Below are 18,997 nucleotides of genomic sequence, written 5' to 3'. Positions count from 1 at the left end.
TGGGCCGGGAGATAGGAATAAGACTGAGTCCAAGGAGGATCATCCTGAGAAGCCGTGAGGGCTGGACCGGCCTGAGAGACAATGAGGACTAGGTCGGCCTGGTTGAAAAATCCATATGGACTATGTATCAAGGTTCGAACGGGCTGGACCTGTTTGTATTGGGGTCGTGTGGGCCTCCGAGCGATGGAACGTGATCGAGGGCTTGGCCCCTGATTGGAGTGGAGAAATCCAGCGGTCATCAAATTGAAATTAACGAAGTTAAACCGATGGGTTCTAATTCTATTTTAAAAAATATACCTTTAACTAATCTCTTGATTTAAAGTATTAATTTAATTTAAAATTAAAATTACTTGATGAATTTAATTTTTAATTTAATCAATTCAATTTTAATTTAATTCATAATTTAAATTAAATCGTGATTCATATATTGTTTTTCTTCAAATGAAAATTAAAAATTAAACAACATAATTTATTCAAATATATTTAATCATATTAAACTTTTGAGTGGCGGCTCATATATTTGAATAATTTTTTTTTTAAAAAATATTATCCGGCATTTAAAACAAAAGAAAGGGGAAAGTGGACCTAAACTTATTAAATGTGCTCTTTTTTTTTTAACCAAAAACATATACTTCACGTGATTACTTCAAATTAAATAAAATGAAAGAAACATTGAATTCAAAAATTAAAAAAAAAATAATGGGAATCGCTAAAAAAACACATTTCACAATTTTGCAATTTAATTAAAATTTTTTAAAGTTGATAAAAGTGTTTAAAATTTTTTTATTGATCTAATTTTAAAACTTGAATGGTAAAAAATATATATTATTGACGTGACAATATCACATAATTTATTTTATATTCGTATAATACATAAATAAAAGTTAGAAATACAAAATTTTATTACTTATAATTTAATTAAATATTTTAAATATTAATATAATATAATTTAAAATCTTTAAATTTATCTTTTTTTTTATTAAATTCCTAAAATCTATTATCATTCTCCATCTCCATCTATTTTGTGCAAGGGATGGTAACATAATTTTTTTCTATTTTTTGATAAATATCTTAATTTCTTTAGATATCTGCTCAAAATATAGTACAGTACTTGCACTACAAGAAATCCAGATATTAGGCACTTTTTTAAGTAATAAATTTCAAAATGTCTTTAAAAGTAATTTTTAAAAATATTTTTATTACAAGCGTTCATGAATAGTAATTTATTTTTAATATTCCTCTAAAACGTCACTAAAAATTTTAGAGACAATATTATAATATCGCTAAATGTCACTTTATCTGTAATATTTTCATAAAATATCTCTAAAAGATTATTAGTTTTTTCTAAAGTAATTTAATAGTGACGCTGAATATCATAGAGATATTTTTATTTTATCCGTAAAATATTTATCAATTGTATTATCACAAAAATATCTTAAAAATAATTTAATTGTGACATTTCTTTCGACCGTTTCTAATAAAATATCGAGACAACAACAAAAAAAAGTATTTAAATGGCATCTCATTTATAATGATTCTTTAAAATGTTATATCAAAATGATTAATTTTTCTTCAACTGATTTGTTATTGGAGCTAAGCATAATAGCTGTTATTTCATCTATAAAAATATTTACTAATAATAATGTCATAAAATTATTTTTAAATATAAATTATTTGTGATATTTCTCAGAATCGTTCCTGACAAATATATCTGAATCGTCACTGATAAATATAGAAACAATTTGAAACTGTTCGTAAAGGGTATGTTATTTGTGATATTTTTTAAAACATTTCTAAACAATGATTGAATTTTTCTTCACTGATTCAGTATTGGTGCTAAATATTATAACGATATTTTAATTTCGTCTGTAAAATATTTATCAATAGCAATATTATGAAAATGTCTCACATTCCTCATAATTGTCCCTAATAAACATAGAGACAACAAGAAAAATGTATCTAAATAGCATCTCATTTGTGATGGTTCTTTGAAACATTACTGCAAGATGATTAATTTTCCCATTATGAATTTGTTATTGGCCCAAAGTATAATCATTTACTAATAAAAACGTCATGGAATCGTTTTTAAATAATAATTTATTTATGATATTTTGCTAACCCGTCCTTGATAAATATAGAAACAATTTAAAATCATCTCTAAAAAGTACTTTATTCGTGACATTTATCTAAAATATCCTTAAAAGATGATTAATTACAAAAAACTCCCAATAAGATGATTAATAGAAAGTTATTACCGATATTCCAACAAAATATCGGTAATACAATTGTTTAAATACAATTCCTAAAAGGAAATTAAAATTTTATGATTATTTTCCTAGTCTGTTTATAATTGCTATAAAGCTAAGATTGAGAAAAACTTTTTTAAATAATATTAAAAATAATTTAAAATATTTCATTTATAAAAACGCTAAAAATAAAAAAAATAATTTTTTTGAACAATATTTTTTAGATAATAGAAGGAAAATATGTTTATTTTTTATATTATATTTTTTTCTCTTATATTTGAAAAGGGAGGAAAAATATTTTATTTTTTCTCAAATTTAGAGAGAAAATAAATAAAAAAAATATATTTTTAATTTTTCACTATTTTTTTTTTCACTTTTCTACCATTCAAACGGAAGCTTATAGTTTAGATAAAGTATTATAATAATAGGAAAAAAACTTTAATAGCACTTTATTATTATTAATTTATTTTTGAAGAGACCAACAAATATAAATAGAAAATAAATTCAACTAAATTACTATTTTTTTTTTCTAAAGGAATTTAAAATTTTTATTAATTAAATTCTTATATTTTTGTTAAGTATGAAATAAGTTATAATATAATATAATATTTTTTTAATAATAAAATATCATTTTTATAATTTAAAATATAAAAATTTAGTATTTTAATTAACAAAAAAATTTTAAAAAGACATAGATATAATAAAATAATTTTTAAAATTATAAAAATAAAATTTTATTATATAAAAATTAAAAATAATATTATATTAAATAATTATTTATTTAACTTTTAATAAAAGTACTTGATAAAAAAATTAAATTAAACATTTTTGATCATTAAATAAAAATATATAGTTTAGTTGGATTTATATTCAATAATAATAATAATAATAATAATAATAATAATAATAATAATAATAATAATAATAATAATAATAATAATAATAAGTTTGTTTTGTGTTGAATTTCACACAATTTAAATTCAATTTAGTCAAGAAATTCAAGAAAATTAAAAAAAAATGCATTTCTTGATTTTTAGATTGAATCAAGATATGAAGAAATTTAATCCAAAATAAATCATGAAATTAAGTTTTTTGAGTTCATTTAAATAAAAAAAATTATTTTAAAAATCAAAATTTTAGGGTAAATTTAGCTTAAATTAAAGTTTTTAAAGAAGTTAAAAAGTAATTAAATTTGATATTAGATTAAAATTAAATTATATTCATTTTAATCCAATTTATTAAAAAATAAAATAATCTTAATAAATATTTAAGTGAGAAAATAATATCTAAATATTCATTCAACTGAAGTAAAACTAACTCAAAATAAATTTCCATATTTGATTAATAGCTCTCGTTAATACATGTATAAAAATAAATAAAGATAATTAAAGAATTATTGAAATAATTTTATTAATAATATGACTGTAAGAATTGTTTAGCTAGTTACATGTGGAAGATTTAGATGGGCCTGGCCTGGCCCATAAACAATGTCGCTGTCACAAGCAAGCACGGAAATCACGTGGTAAACCTGATAGCTCGGGATGGGCACCAATTTCTTTACAGCCAAGTCGCCATACCACGTGGCTTACTCTTCTTTGCTTTTCCTGTCCTTGTACAGTGAACTATTATTACCCTCCTTTCAAAATAAATAAATAAAAATAATAATAATAATCTCAAAATATATATTTTGAACGTACTATTAATTTTTAAATACTCTTAAATATAAAACTATTAATATTTAAAGTTTATAACCTATAATTATATCATTTAAAAAAAAACCTATAATTATATAATTTATAAAAATTTAGAATTTGTGTAAAAATTATATATTAAATTTAATAATAATAATAAAAATAATACAGTTACTTGTCCCAGTTGGCAACTGCAGCAATAAAAGTGGATTACGTGGATCCTTAAAAAGCTGATATGGGATATACGTGGGCCAATATAAGTGGAGAATCATGTAATCCCCAGTAGATGACACTTCAGCAACTGCTTTTGCATATCTCCGTCGACCATCTTGTCCTTATCATCATGTCGTGTCATGTCACAACTCATAAGCATATGAGACTACGAGCCAAACAAAGCGCACCCCTTCTATTTTGCTGATCATATAAGACATTATTGATAAGCTCTTCTTCTTTACATATACACTGATAGTTTTTTGTTTTTTTCTCTCTCGAGCTCAGAATCGAACACCTTCTCTCCCTTTCTTTGTCAGTGAAGGACAAACAAACTTTGATTTGAATCACATACAATACTTGGATTAATGAAGAATCAGTTCTTTTAGAGAAAGGTAACTGTTGTTTAATCCTGTATTTTTCGACAATCAATCGTATTTTATTTTAAGGCTTTGCAGGTTATTGCCTATGTAAGTTTGCAGCAGTATTTTTTTTAGTTGTTTGATCCGTTCAGTTTGATATAATTATACCATTGATTGATTTGAACTAATGGATAATGACTCCAGGAAATATTTTGAATCGTTAGGCCAATCATCCATTTAAAGTACGTTAATTGGTGGAATATTATAATAGGAGCTCACATCATGTAATTCATTGCGTGTCCGTTTAGTCGTTTCCTTTTTCATTTTTAAAGAATTCTTTTGTTGTTAATGTTTATCTTGTTTGGATAATGGGTAGTTAGAAAATCGCGCATATTAGCAATACGGTAGTCATTAATGGTTTTTGTTTGATTTTATCCAACCTCAGTGTTATACTCTGCTATGTGTTTATTTGAATGCGATCTGAATTGCCAATAATTTTTGTGTTGCTTGAATCAGGAAGTTGAAAAATGTTGTAGATGATTAATTTCCCCCCTTTTTTTTTTTTTTTTTTTTTTTATCAAAGTTGTCTATTAGAAAAGATAATTGAAGGTACACAATGCTTGGGAATGGAGTTGTTGGAATCCTGTCAGAGTCTGTCAACAAGTGGGAAAGAAGGGTGCCTCTGACCCCATCACACTGTGCACGGCTTCTTCATAGCGGCAGGGAAAAAACAGGGGTGGCTCGAATCATCGTGCAGCCGTCCACCAAGCGAATCCATCACGATGCAATGTATGAGGATGTTGGCTGTGAAATATCTGAGGACTTGTCCGAGTGTGGCCTCATTCTGGGCATTAAACAACCCAAGGTGTTATTGATTCTCTGTTGTTTAATATATACATATATAGCAGAAAGCTTTTGAAGTTTGACATAATTGTTTGGCTCTCGTGCAGCTGGAGATGATTCTTCCTGATAGAGCCTATGCCTTCTTCTCCCATACTCACAAGGCACAAAAAGAAAACATGCCTTTACTTGATAAGGTACATCTCATCATTCACATCTTTGTAGATGGTGATAAATTGATGCTCTTAACTTTTGCTTGTTCCGACTTCTCTATGCTATCTAGATCCTGGCTGAGAGGGTGTCTTTGTATGACTACGAAGTCATTGTCGGGGACCATGGGAAAAGGTTACTTGCTTTTGGGAAATACGCTGGCAGAGCAGGACTTGTTGATTTCTTGCATGGGTTAGGACAGCGTATGCTCCGCTCCTTTTACTGAATCTTTTATTTCATAATATGGGTTGATATCTATTTTTGGCAGAGTTGTTGCAAGTAGTTACGATCGCTAACTGTTTAACTTATTCTCTTCCCTCCTTGTTCCTGTTCTTCCTAGATTGTTTATAAGAAAAACTGTGGCGTAACTATATTTGCTACATAATGTTGTAGACTTTGGGCCTAACAGAGATTGCATGTCCCTGTGTTTGTCTTCAAAATTTTTAATTATTTTAAATGAGTATTCTCTTCTGCTATACTCGAAGTATAATGGCTGAAGTAGATTATCACCCAGGATTTTCATTTTTTTTTTTTTTAATTTCAGGGTATCTGAGCCTTGGGTATTCTACACCATTCCTCTCGTTGGGTTCATCTTACATGTATTCTTCCTTGGCTGCTGCCAAAGCCGCTGTAATTTCTGTGGGTGAAGAGATATCAACTCTGGGATTGCCATCAGGAATCTGCCCATTAGTTTTCATATTCACTGCTTCAGGAAATGGTATGGTAAATTGCAACTTTGCATTCTGTTTTTCAGCTATGCATGATGGTACTAGTTAATAAGTTGGTACCATGAATATCAAAGATGTAGATTGTTTGCTAAATGGCTATGGGTATCATAGATTGCTTGTTGATGATAAGTAGATTTTGTGAGTTTGTTACATGCTTTTGAGTAAACCTATAATTTCAATTACTACTGGTAATAATTTATAGGTTTTTATGTTTATAGCTTTTATTCCCTTTTTCTTTATTTCTATACCTTGATTTGATATTTCAATTTTTTTTTTTTAACATCTCCAAAGAAATACAGATCTTAGATACATTACATGCTTCTTTGCAATTTTCCCCTACAGTTTCACAAGGTGCACAAGAGATTTTTAAGCTTCTGCCTCATACTTTTATCGATCCAAGCAGACTTCCAGAACTATTTGCACAAGTAAGTTAAAAGGAGCATTATTCCTTTATATGTATATCTAATTGAGGGACCTTTGCTATGATTGCCCTATTTGATTCCACAGTTGAAACTTTAAACTAATAAATACTATCTTTCTTTCTCACTGATTTTGTGTTATTTGAGCAAGTGATGCAATCCTCATATCTATCTTTTAGAGTAAAAACCCCCAAACCTTGTCTCAACATGACATGCATCCCAGTATATTCCTAGTTCTTTAATTACCATTTGTTTTAATTTCTCGCTGCTATACAAAATTAATGTTTGTTTCCTGGTACTGGGAATTTCATTCTGCAATATTCTTCTGATGTTGATGTCACTTGCATTTATGTCTTTGCATAGGCCAGGGGATGCAGTCCACCTTCAAGGACATCAAAGAGAGTATACCAAGTGTATGGTTGTGTTGTGACTAGCCAAGATATGGTCAAACACATAGATCCTTCCAAAACATTTGATAAGGTAAGTAACTCAAACAGATATCTGTTTAGTTGTTCAAACTACCTGATACTTCTCTGTTTGTTGCATGGCCTGTCTTCTTGTTCAATTCTTTTTTTTTTTAAATTTAAAAGTGAGCTTATTAGTTTTTCTAATTTTTGGGATTGCATTTATACTAAATAAAAGCTAAGCTAATGCAAAACAGTTTGTTTACATTTCAGGCTGACTATTATGCACATCCAGAACACTATAAACCTGTCTTCCATGAAAAAATAGCCCCATATGCTTCTGTTATCGGTATGTGATGCATTTTGCTATTAACATATTTTCAGGAAATACATATGGATATCACTTGATGAGTTCCTACAATTAAAAATGAGTTTGTAAGGTTATCTTCCAAGTTGACCTTTAGTTCTCAGGCCTTAATTATTTGAAACAGATTATGAATTTGGTTTTGGAGCCCTCATATATACTTCAATATTGAGTCTAGTACATATGTGAGCTAATATTTTTGTTCTTTTTTAGTTTATGAATTCCTTTGTGCACATATAGCTACTCAAGATTGCAGTTATTATGTTGTCTGTTAGCACATAATAGAAGTTGTTGTATGATTAAAAGGAAAAAAAAAAACTAATTTTCAGCTGTAAAACTTTTATGCCAAAGTGTCTACTACATCTTCCCTCTTTGATGTGTTCTTTTACAGCTTATTCACCTTTCGCTTATTTATTTATTTATTTTTAATTTGAGTGCCATAGTTTTACGTTGTTCTCTTGCAGTGAATTGCATGTACTGGGAGAAAAGATTTCCTCAGTTGTTGAGTACTCAGCAGCTTCAAGACCTAACAATGAAAGGGTGCCCACTTGTTGGAATTGCTGATATTACTTGTGATATTGGAGGCTCTATAGAGTTTATTAACCAAAACACGTCAATTGATAGTCCATTCTTCAGGTAAAATGTTAAGATGCTTTTCATTCTTTGTGAAATATACCGCATACTGACAGTTTTATGGCCTTATCCTTCATAGAGAAGGTTTTGTTTGGTTTCACTGAATGTAAGAGGGAGTTGCTCCAGCATTTAACATTCTTGGTTGCTTGAATAAGTATTGTAGATCTCGTTTTGGAGATAATATGATGATTGTGCATGAACAAGTGTAATCTAACAACAAAAGGTTGAGAAATCTGCAGTTATAACAATGTATAAAGAGGAATACAGCTGCATCATGTTAAATCTGGTTATAGGTTATGTTGTATCAAAGGAGCCAGGGAAAGAAGATGCAAAGTAATAAATTAAATTCACCCCCCCACCCCCATCAGAAATGATAAAGAGACAGATGAAAATAATATCCAATATTTCTCCTATAGAAAAGAAATTATTATGGCCTGTGTGCTTGGACTGCGCACCTTAGCTGGTTTTGACATATTTTCTTGTTGGCATGTCTTACATCCTAATTTCTGTTTCCAGCACAAGAGTGAAAATTTTATCTCCTTTTTTTGTTGTTATTCCTTACTGGTTGTCAGATATGATCCCTTAAATGATTCATACCATCATGACATGGAGGGCAACGGTGTGATTTGTTCTTCTGTTGATATTCTTCCAACAGAGTTTGCAAAGGAGGTTTGTTATTCTGATCCATTCTTTTAAAATCACAAGCCTTCCTTTTCTGTCTTTGTGATAGATCTAGGTTTCTGTAACCTCTAATATTGTGTAACTAACATCTGTGGCGACATGCAATGGAAAGGCTTCTCAACATTTTGGAGACATATTATCCCAATTTATTGGCAGTCTGGCTTCTACAACAGATATTTCCAAGCTACCTTCACATCTAAGAAGAGCTTGCATAGCCCATGGAGGAAAACTAACTCCTTCATTTGAATATATTCCACGCATGCGAAGCTCTGATAAAGAGTAAGCTTCTGGTTCAAGTTTGTAATTCTTTAACTTTTTATTGATATTCTTTATAGCACGTAAATTACGAGATGTATATGGACCCTAAACAACAGATGTCAAGCTTTCTTTATTTTTTTTCCTTTTCTTTTTAAAAATAAGAATCCTAAGAAGAGAAATTTTGAGATGGTAAATCTTTCTTGGAGGGAACAATTGAGAGCCCATATTTACTTGAATACATACATATCATGAAAGCTGAACTTCATAGTTCAACTTGGTCCCTGAAACTTGAATTTGGAAGCAAAAAGAAGGAACATCTTGATTTGGATGGGTTGAATTTTCACTTTTGTTTAACAAAAAGTTCCCCACCGTCCTAAAGGTGCAGGATATAAGTAAATGGTCTATGTTAATATTTGTATGAGGATTAGGAGATGCATGTATTTGGGACTTTTTTTAACCTTTAACTAATTACTGAATGAGTTACGCATTCTGAATTTTCTTTAGTAACAAGCGTGTGCATCCTTCCTTGATATGCAGAGATATGCCTGAAAATTCTGCAAATTCACACTTTAGCAAGAAGAAATTCAACATATTGGTAGGTTTCTCAGTTCTGCTTACACGTTTATGCATTCCATACCAAACAATGCAAACTGCTTTTTATGTATTGGTGTTGTCAATTTTTTTGAGTTGTTTTGTTACTGACAATTCACTTTATTTCTTATCAGTCATGCAAACAATTTTTTTTCTCCAGTTCTGCTTATTGTTGTTATAATTGGCAGGTATCTCTGAGCGGTCACCTATTTGATCAGTTCTTAATAAATGAGGCTTTGGATATTATTGAGACTGCTGGTGGTTCCTTTCACTTGGTCAAGTGTCAAGTGGGTCAAAGTTCTGCTGCTACCTCATATTCAGAGCTAGAAGTAAGTTGACCTTTAGTTAAGTCTGATTTTGGAAGAATAACTTTCTATGTTACACGTGGCAATTGGGAGTCCATTTGTTAGGACTAACCACCAGGAAGGCAGCTGCTTTGACATACCAAGGATACAAACACCCCCAAGATTGTTGAGTTTTTCTTTGAGTTGATTGTTCTAAGATTGATAAAATACACAATTTTTCATAAGTTAACAGTTTTTCTTTGAGTTGATTGTTTTAAGATTGATAAAATACACAATTTTTCATAAGTTAACCCCAACATTGTTGGTGAAATTGGCTGGGCTGCACAAAGATCAACTAGATCCTTTTTAATTTTTGATTCTCAAGGAATAAGTGTTTAGTTTCTATTTTGCATGTCCTTTAAAATTAAGAAAACTGAATTTCTTTTTAATGTCAGTACTTCTGAAGTTCAGGTTCAACCAGTTTTGGGTTCCTGTAGCCCTCACAATGAGTTGCCTTGAACAGGTTGGTGCAGATGATAAGGGAGTTTTGGATCAAATTATCGACTCGTTGACTTCTCTTGCTAATTTAGATGAGAATCAAGGAATTTTAGATAAAGAAGCAAATAAAATTTCCTTGAAGATCGGTAAAGTCCAAGAGAATGGCATTAAGGTCTTCGATAAAAAATGGAAGACTGCAGTTCTAATTATTGGTGCTGGTCGTGTCTGTCGACCAGCTGCTGAGTTCTTAGCATCAATTGGAAGCTTTTCATCTAATGAGTGGTATAAAGCTTGCCTAGATACTGATTTTGAAGAGGAAAATAATGTCCAAGTAATTGTTTCATCTCTCTACCTGAAGGATGCCGAAGAGGTATAATTAAGTAAAATACTCACTTATTCTATAGAGAGAACCATGGTTTCACATTGCTTACAAACTCTTGCATGTGGATCTAGCAGAAATATTAAAAATGATAATGATATATGCATTCATCTATGCATATCATGCCGAGGTTATAGAGAAACATGTTGGTTTATGTTTACCTTAAATGTAACTGTTTCCTTTGCATTTGATAGTTATGATCCCTATGATTTGATCTGGCACAGGTTATTGATGGAATTCCCAATGCAACAGCAGTTCAGCTTGATGTGATGGATCATGAAAGTCTTTGCAAGTATATTTCACAGGTAGTCTTCTCTAAGATATTTCTAGCTGGTAATTCTTAACATATATGGTAAAATAGCTGCACTAATGCTTCATATGGTGATTTGGTAATCACCTTCAGATTTCGTCACCATAAATGGGTTGACTTAGATAGATGTTTGTCTTGCACAGGGACGTATTATGTAGTGATAGCTGTAACAGAGATACTAGATGGTTGTTACATACCTGAAAAATGTTTTAAATCCCCATTATATGTCACTTAAAAGTCATGTTCATCATCATAATATAATTCCCTTTTTCTCCTGGATGGCATACATTGGCTGGATCATTGCTTAATGTTGTTCAATATCTTTTTTCCCTCATGCAGGTTGACGTTGTTGTCAGTTTACTTCCCCCTAGTTGTCACAATACCGTAGCAGATGCATGCATCAAGGTAGTCACCACTTTCTTGATATTTTCAGTATTATAGCACTTCGATTCAATCTAAATACACCGCAAAGAAATCCACTCTTTACATGCAAATAATTTTGACTCTGATTTCTAACACTTAAGATGTGTTCAACTTTCAGCTGGAACTTAGCAAATTTGTTGAATGGTTGTAAAATAAGGCTCCTCTACTAGTTCTTGAGACATTTTCAGTTTTTCAAAATTTAAAATTTTTTTGCGGTCCTTCTAGCTAAGTGCATAACTATGTCTCTTGATTTCAGCTTAAAAAGCATCTCGTCACTGCTAGCTATGTTGAAGATTCCATGTCAGCACTAGATGAGAGGGCAAAAGCAGCTGATATTACGATTCTTGGTGAGATGGGTCTGGACCCTGGAATAGGTAATTTTCCAACTGAAGTTGATCTGTTTCTCTGATTTGCGTTTTTCACAATGTAACACATGTACAACCAAAGCCTAGACAGATGAAAGACATGCTGATAACTACCTCATTCAAAGACTTTTAGCCAAGTAGTGAGTGTAATAAAAGATATAAATGGAGATTTTTATCATTTTTTTTAAACTCCAAATGGGAAAAAAAGAACTGTATCAATTTGAAGTATCAGATACAAGTACTAGCTCCAGCCAGTCAGAAGGCATTTCTAACGAAAACACATATGACAAACAAGACTGATTACCAATGGAAACCTCATAAGCAGTTTTATTGTGCAGCATCCTAACAAAAAGAATTTGTGGGAGAACCCATCTCATGAAGTAGGCATTAGGGCTGTGCATAGTTCTCGTAACCCAACCAAACATGAGAACTGAACCAGAACAAAAAAGAACTGACACTGTAGAAACCCAACCTTATGTTACAATTTGGTTCATTTTTGGTTCTTTATCAAAAGCCAGAGTGAATAGAGAGCTGATAACCGAACCAGACAGGGACCATACTGAACAAAAGAATTGAAGCCAAAACCAATTTTATACATATGTTTTTCAATATCTTGTAGGTACATTATAAAGTTTTATGTACATCTATGTATCTATTTGTACACTTTCTAATTAAAAACATCATTGTTAAGGAATTGTAAGAAGCTATATTAGGTAATTATGGTTAATTGGCTTCATATGGAAATGTGTGCCTGTGCAAATGATTTTATTATAACTTATTAAGCTAAAGAAATTATAAGTTACGTAAAAGAAAAAAAAAATTCTCTTATTTCTTTTATTTGTATTAATAATTGCACATTAATAAGTTAGAATAGTTTGATAGAATTAGTTTCTCATTCTAATGGTAAATATTATTTACAAGTAAATGTTAATATTTGAATTTAAATCAACTCGGAGTGCAAGTTGAGGTTTTAATTTATGTTTATTAACTATTTATTTGATATTAATGCAATACATATAAGTTAATATAGGGAATAAATTTTATATGTATATATAAAGTCTTAGTATATTTCAAACGACAACTAATTCTAAAAACCAAATAGTGACTTAGGTTCAACTCTCTATGTTAGAAATTGTATGATGTAAAATCTTTTGAGAAACTGAACATAAACCTGAACAAAAATTGAAGAACAAGAAAACTGAATGAAACATCGAAGAACCAAATTAGTACCAAAGTCATTTAAGAACTGAACCAGAACCAAACTAAAGCAAGACTGAAAATGTAGCCACATTTTATTTGGTTTGGGTTCGGTTCTTAACAAGAACCAAAACCGAACTGGAATACCGGACAAATCACAACATCATTCCTAACAAGTTATGCCTAACTATCAGGATGGTGCTCATTTAAAATTGTAAGAGTCTCATGCTCTCTTGTAAGCAGATACAATCATCAATAGAGCAATGCCTTTGAGCAAAAAGAATCCCTTCTTTTATCATTTCTTTTTAACACGGTAATATACGCTCTTCCATATCATGTATCACAACTGGAAAGTGAGTGTCTTATAAGTAAACAACATCCAGAAATTTTTGAACCTTTTCATTGTAAGTCGAATTTAATGCTTTTCATCCTACTATGGAGATTCTTTTAATATCTTTTAGTTCTTTTGTTACTTCCAATTATCCAATTATCTTCTGCTGGAATTTGCACAATAATGTGCCAACCTTGTAGAACTAAAAAAATTATACATGGGTGCTTCAGATCACATGCTGGCAATGAAGATGATCAACCAAGCACATGTTCGGAAAGGCATAGTAAAGTCCTTTACTTCTTATTGTGGGGCACTTCCATCTCCTGCTGCTGCAAATAATCCACTAGCATATAAGTTCAGGTATTTCCTAGAACTGATATTCAACTAATTGTCTATCCAGCATTGCTTTCATGAGAATTTATATGGTTTTTGTTTGTTTTCCTTCTTCCTCATTTATTTTTATATGGATGTAGAGAACACTATCCTGAGAATGTAAAATTTTGGATATGAAGTATTAACCATAATCTGCAAATCATCTTTTCTTTTTACTGGTAACCCTATGATATTTAAATATTTCCTTAGGAGTGTGCTTGGCTTTCTATAAGAGAAAAATAGCTTCCTCAACTATATGGTTAGGATCCCTCTCATATTGTGTTTCAGCAACCGTGCCTTTAATATTCCATTTGTATACCCATGTTTGTTTTCATTTTGATAGTGCACTTGCTATTGGGTTGCAAGACCGAAGATTCTTTTGACAACAATTTCAATACTAAATTTAGTAGTTAGCACAGACTCATATAGATACTATATCATGAAGATTCTTGTAACCAGTTTATATGTCTTAAAGGTTATTTGTACAAATTTGGGGTTTCCAACTCTTCTTATTTTCTTTATCCCACTCTGGTAAAGGTTTTGGTAATCTTAGAAGGAAAAATTTTGACTGTTCACAAATTAGTTCTTTCATTCCTCACAATTCTACCTGGTAGAGATAATAAAACTGTCCTGGTGTCTCTCCCTTAATCTAGAAGCGTATTTAGTGTGTTCTTCCTTCTTTCATGTGTGCTGTTGTTCAATTTTCCTATTGTTACATCTTTAACTTCATATATTGTCTACATTGCAGCAATTCCTGAATGCATGTCAGAAATGAGCATATCTCCAATATTTGCTCATAGAAAGTTGTTTGAAAATCCCGCTGAATATTTTAGTTTTTAATACTTCTAGCATTGAGTCCTAGAACAGATTGATCAGAGTTATCAAAGAGTGAGTTTCAGACAGGACTACTTTATACTCCCACAAAACCCTGAAGGGACCCGCAACTCATGTTAGGACCTAGGGGAGGGAGTAAGGCAGTCTTGTTTAATGAATAACGATTTTTACTTACTTAATGTGTTTTTACTTGGTCAGTTGGAGTCCTGCTGGAGCCATCAGAGCTGGCCGCAATCCTGCCACCTATAAATCTCATGGTGAAATTGTACATGTTGATGGTAAGCTGTCTGCATTCAGGAAAAAGTGGCAAATCCAAGTCATAGAGTCAAAGTGTACTCTTTCTTGCTACATTCAGACACGACTTTTGGCGCTATTTGTACATATCTTAAAAGTTTTGCTTAATCTTATAGCCTGAAAGTTAGTAATTTTGTGCACTTTCGTAATGGATTTTTACATTGATCTCATATGATGCTGATGTGTTATGGCTGCTATCATGTTATGAGGGAATGGTGAAGGATTTAAAAAATGTGCCGGACTGTTGTTGCTTTGTGATTTCAGTTTCACTATTTGGTGTAAACTGCAGGTGATAGTCTCTATGATTCAGTTATCAAAGTTAGGATACCTGATCTACCAGCTTTTGCATTAGAATGTCTTCCAAATCGTAACTCTTTGGTTTATGGAAAAGTTTACGGAATAGAAGACGAGGCATCAACCATTTTTCGAGGAACCCTGCGATACGAAGGTATGTCTTGTTTTTACTCTCCCCAATAATGCTACTATTAAGGTCAAAACTAGAAGATATCAGCATTTCAAATTTGCAGATGGGATTTAGAACTTTGTCTTATAACTCAAAATGGAATTAGTTTTGCTAATAGTACACGATCGATATACATCCTATTGGACTTGGTAACTTAGAATGTAATGTATTACCACTCATCAGTGGGCCCTGAAGTTTTTAAAATTTTTCAAGTAAAAGAAAATTATCTAAATAAAGTCCTTAAATCTTTTTAAAATTTATAGGTTAATTTCTATTTAAAAATTATACCATTAATCAATATTAAATATTTATATTGTTAATTCATATAATTTTAAATATACATATTATTTAGTATCCATTAACGTGGCTCTTTGAAATTTTTTAAATTATTTAGGTGTGTTTAGTTAATTTTTCTTAAAAAAAAATTATTATTAAGTTCCTAAATCTTTAAAAAATTTATTAGTTCATTACTTTTTGAAAATTATATCATTAACTATATTGAATGTTTATATTTTTAATCCATATAATTTTAAATACACATATTATTTAGACGTGGCCCCCTAAAATTTTTTAAATTACCTAGGTGTGTTTAGGTAATTTTTTTTAACTCTAAATAAATGAGAAAATTATTATTAAGTCTCTAAATCTTTAAAAAATTTATTAGATCATCTCTATTTTAATATTTATATTTTTAATTCATATAATTTTAAATATATACATATTATTTAGTACCTATAAATTTAAATATCCATACTAGTTGGTTTTTTTACCAAAGTTTAAATAAATTCACTAATTCAGAAATTTGATAATTATTCTCTCGTACATAAAATCACAACGCTAAATATTATTTTTATAGCAATAAACTACTCCATTTTATTTCAATCTAAAAAATTTACTTTTAATTTTTGATATTTCAACTTCAAGTATACTAATATTTATCGTTTTAAAAAATATTTATAAGCTAAATTGTTCGTATTTATTTTATACAATCACATTTTAATAATAATTAATAATAATTATTTTTATTTGCTTTTATTTATATGATTGAAATTATATATTAGATTATATAAATTTATGAAAAATAAATTTTGAATTTTAAAAAAAATACTATTAGTAATAGTTAGATTATTTAATATTTTCATAAATTATTTAGATATAGAAAAAATAAATCTAGAAAAAAATGAGTTTAATAAATTATGAGTTGGATTAATTTTATTTTAAAAATAAATAATAAATATAGATAAAATTAAATAGTTTTTATGTGGGTAATAGGTTAAACTATTCAAACTAAAAAAAATTAAATGGAAAAATTAAATTTAAACCTGTTATTTTGACTCCTAACTTGAAAACTTTGTCTTTAATATCTATATTAACAAAAAAAAAAAAAAAAATCTAAAATGAATAAATTTAAAGGTTTTACTGAACAAATTAAATCGGGTCTCTAACTTAAATTTCTGGATCCTTCACTGTTGGAACTTATACACTGATTTTTTGTGCAGGGTTTGGGGAAATAATGGGCACACTTGCAAGAATTGGTTTTTTTGGTACTGAATCTCATCCGGTTCTTAGATGTGAACAAAGACCGACATTCAAAACATTCCTTTGTGAACTACTCAAAATTCATGGTCAAAATCTGGATGGAATTCTGCTAAGAGAACATGAGATTACTGAAAAGATTGTCACACTTGGATATTGCAAGGAAAAGCGGACTGCAGTAAAAGCAGCCAAAACTATAATGTAAGCTATTCACTGCTTAAGAAATCTAACAGCAATCATTTTGTGACTTGAGTAAACAGGAAATGGATACAAAAGGATCCCTAATATATTCTTACTCATTAGTTTGTTTCATGCATAATTTCTCTACGTAATGTATGGCTGTATTCGAGATTTAAAATTTATTTTTCCATTTGGATTAGATTTTTGGGATTTCATGAGCAGACAGAAATCCCTGCCTCCTGCCAAAGCGCATTTGATGTTACCTGTTTCCGTATGGAAGAAAGGTTGGTGTATTCCAGTGCAGAACAGGTATATTTCCTTGCCAATAAATATGTACTCGGCATTACATATTATAATTGTTATTAGATGCATTTGGATGTATGTTTCTCTGAATCAGCTACTGGAAAGAAATGTTCTTCACTCTTTCTTGATTTTAAATCATTTGTTTTACATCAGGATAAGCAACTGGCAGGCATGTTTCAGACTTCCAAGTTTCCCTGTCATTGCAGAGAAACAAATTTGTATTTATCCTTATGTAACCCTTTTCTAGTGGCAGGAAAAGAGTTCCCAATCGTGCTGCACTAGATTTTGTCTGTGCATCATCATCACATTTTAATGTGAAATTTACGTAGTATACTTCATCCATTAATAGGAGCAAAGTTATTAAATATTGTCAATATACTTCATTCATTAATAGGTCAATAAAAATTATTAATTATTGACACTTGCCTAATTTATGGTCAGGATATGGTGCTCTTGCATCACGAAATTGAGGTAGAATTCCCTGATGGCCAACGTCCCGAGTGTCATAGAGGCACTTTATTGGAATTTGGGACAACAGAGAATGGCAAAACTATTACATCGATGGCTCTCACTGTTGGTCTTCCAGCAGCAATTGGTGCTCTGGTACTAGTTCTATACTCACTAATTCCACGCCATTGCTTTTGGGAAAATGCTTTAACTTAAAGACTTTTTGATTTGTCGAAGCTCTTACTGGAGAACAAGATCAAGACAAGAGGTGTTGTAAGGCCTATTGAACCTGAAGTATACGTGCCAGGTATTCTAAATTTCACTTGCTAAACATGTTTTCCATTTTGTTGGCATCGCAGAATAGATAACATGTAAAATTAAATAATAATAACAATAATATCAGATGATAGTACCTTTTTTGTTGTATTGCAGCACTGGATATTTTACAAGCTCTGGGCATTAAGTTCATAGAGAAGATTGACTGAACTCGACTGTTTCCCTGGACTTATCTTTACTTAAAAATCTCCACAAGTCTCAAACAATTGCCATTCCTCAAGCCTGGAATAGAAATTTAAAAAGATTGAGAAGCTATTGGAGGTTGGCATAAGCCACACACTACCACATTTGATTGGCATAGTTCCTGTCAAGCAGAATGGGCAAATTGGCTGCTGTGTAGATTTTTGAAATTAGTTTTACACATGTATGATCTCTTTTCCCCGAAATGTATAGCTGTGTGGTTCATAGTTCATAATCCATGTCTTAAGATACAAGTCGACCTTGTGAACAAGGGAATGCCAAGTCTTGTACTTGATCATTGCATGGTAACAAATTATTTCAATGAAATTTATGAGAGATGTGAACTTGTTGTATGTGGGTGCCTGAAGTTATTATCACCCAGCGGTCTCTTGTAATCAGGAATAATGCTTACCATGCCTATTAATGTCATATTTTTTCAAGCCATGGACTCATAAATTTGTTTTTTTTTTAAAGCATTAACTCATTAATTAAGGCCTCACCTTTTCAAATCATAAAGTAGTCTAGGCAAATCCACTGTATGTAAAATAAAAATAAAAGAAAAGTGAATTGTTCTTCCATTAACTAAATTGACTAGATTAGGAGATTTGTTTATTTATAATAAATTCCT

The 18,997-nt window shown here is 30.5% G+C and overlaps 1 protein-coding gene across 3 annotated transcripts; it reads left to right on the top strand.

Annotated features, from left to right (window-relative positions):
* Positions 1-4,340: 4,340 nt before the first annotated feature.
* Positions 4,341-18,813, top strand: LOC110603783 (alpha-aminoadipic semialdehyde synthase). 3 transcript variants are annotated; one of them, XM_021741690.2, is made up of 25 exons: positions 4,341-4,542; positions 5,104-5,374; positions 5,460-5,546; positions 5,633-5,762; positions 6,104-6,277; positions 6,630-6,712; positions 7,070-7,186; positions 7,384-7,459; positions 7,939-8,110; positions 8,680-8,776; positions 8,901-9,067; positions 9,584-9,641; positions 9,826-9,966; positions 10,445-10,789; positions 11,023-11,103; positions 11,448-11,513; positions 11,788-11,905; positions 13,655-13,784; positions 14,829-14,908; positions 15,214-15,372; positions 16,887-17,124; positions 17,304-17,412; positions 17,848-18,009; positions 18,091-18,160; positions 18,286-18,813. In XM_021741690.2, the coding sequence occupies exons 2-25, from the start codon at positions 5,126-5,128 to the stop codon at positions 18,336-18,338; spliced, it is 3,162 nt and encodes a 1,053-aa protein (XP_021597382.1). In that variant the 5' UTR covers positions 4,341-4,542; positions 5,104-5,125; the 3' UTR covers positions 18,339-18,813. The 3 variants fall into 3 exon arrangements, with proteins under 3 accessions (XP_021597382.1, XP_043807586.1, XP_043807587.1); XM_043951651.1 differs by having other exon boundaries at positions 5,093-5,374; XM_043951652.1 differs by lacking the exons at positions 9,826-9,966; positions 10,445-10,789 and having other exon boundaries at positions 5,093-5,374.
* The last annotated feature ends 184 nt before the right edge of the window (positions 18,814-18,997 follow it).

Source organism: Manihot esculenta, chromosome 16 (genome assembly GCF_001659605.2).
Source record: "Manihot esculenta cultivar AM560-2 chromosome 16, M.esculenta_v8, whole genome shotgun sequence".
Classification (NCBI taxonomy): Eukaryota; Viridiplantae; Streptophyta; class Magnoliopsida; order Malpighiales; family Euphorbiaceae; genus Manihot; species Manihot esculenta.
This window is presented reverse-complemented; position numbering and strand designations above follow the sequence as displayed.

What these genes read in the sequence shown, in the direction of transcription:
- LOC110603783 (XM_021741690.2), top strand. Translation starts at nt 5,126, where the DNA reads ATGCTTGGGAATGGAGTTGTTGGAATCCTGTCAGAGTCTGTCAACAAG. An exon ending in CTTGCATGGGTTAGGACAGC is followed by an intron (nt 5,763 to 6,103) that starts GTATGCTCCGCT and finishes TTTTAATTTCAG; the next exon opens with GGTATCTGAGCCTTGGGTAT. An exon ending in GGGTCTGGACCCTGGAATAG is followed by an intron (nt 11,906 to 13,654) that starts GTAATTTTCCAA and finishes TGGGTGCTTCAG; the next exon opens with ATCACATGCTGGCAATGAAG.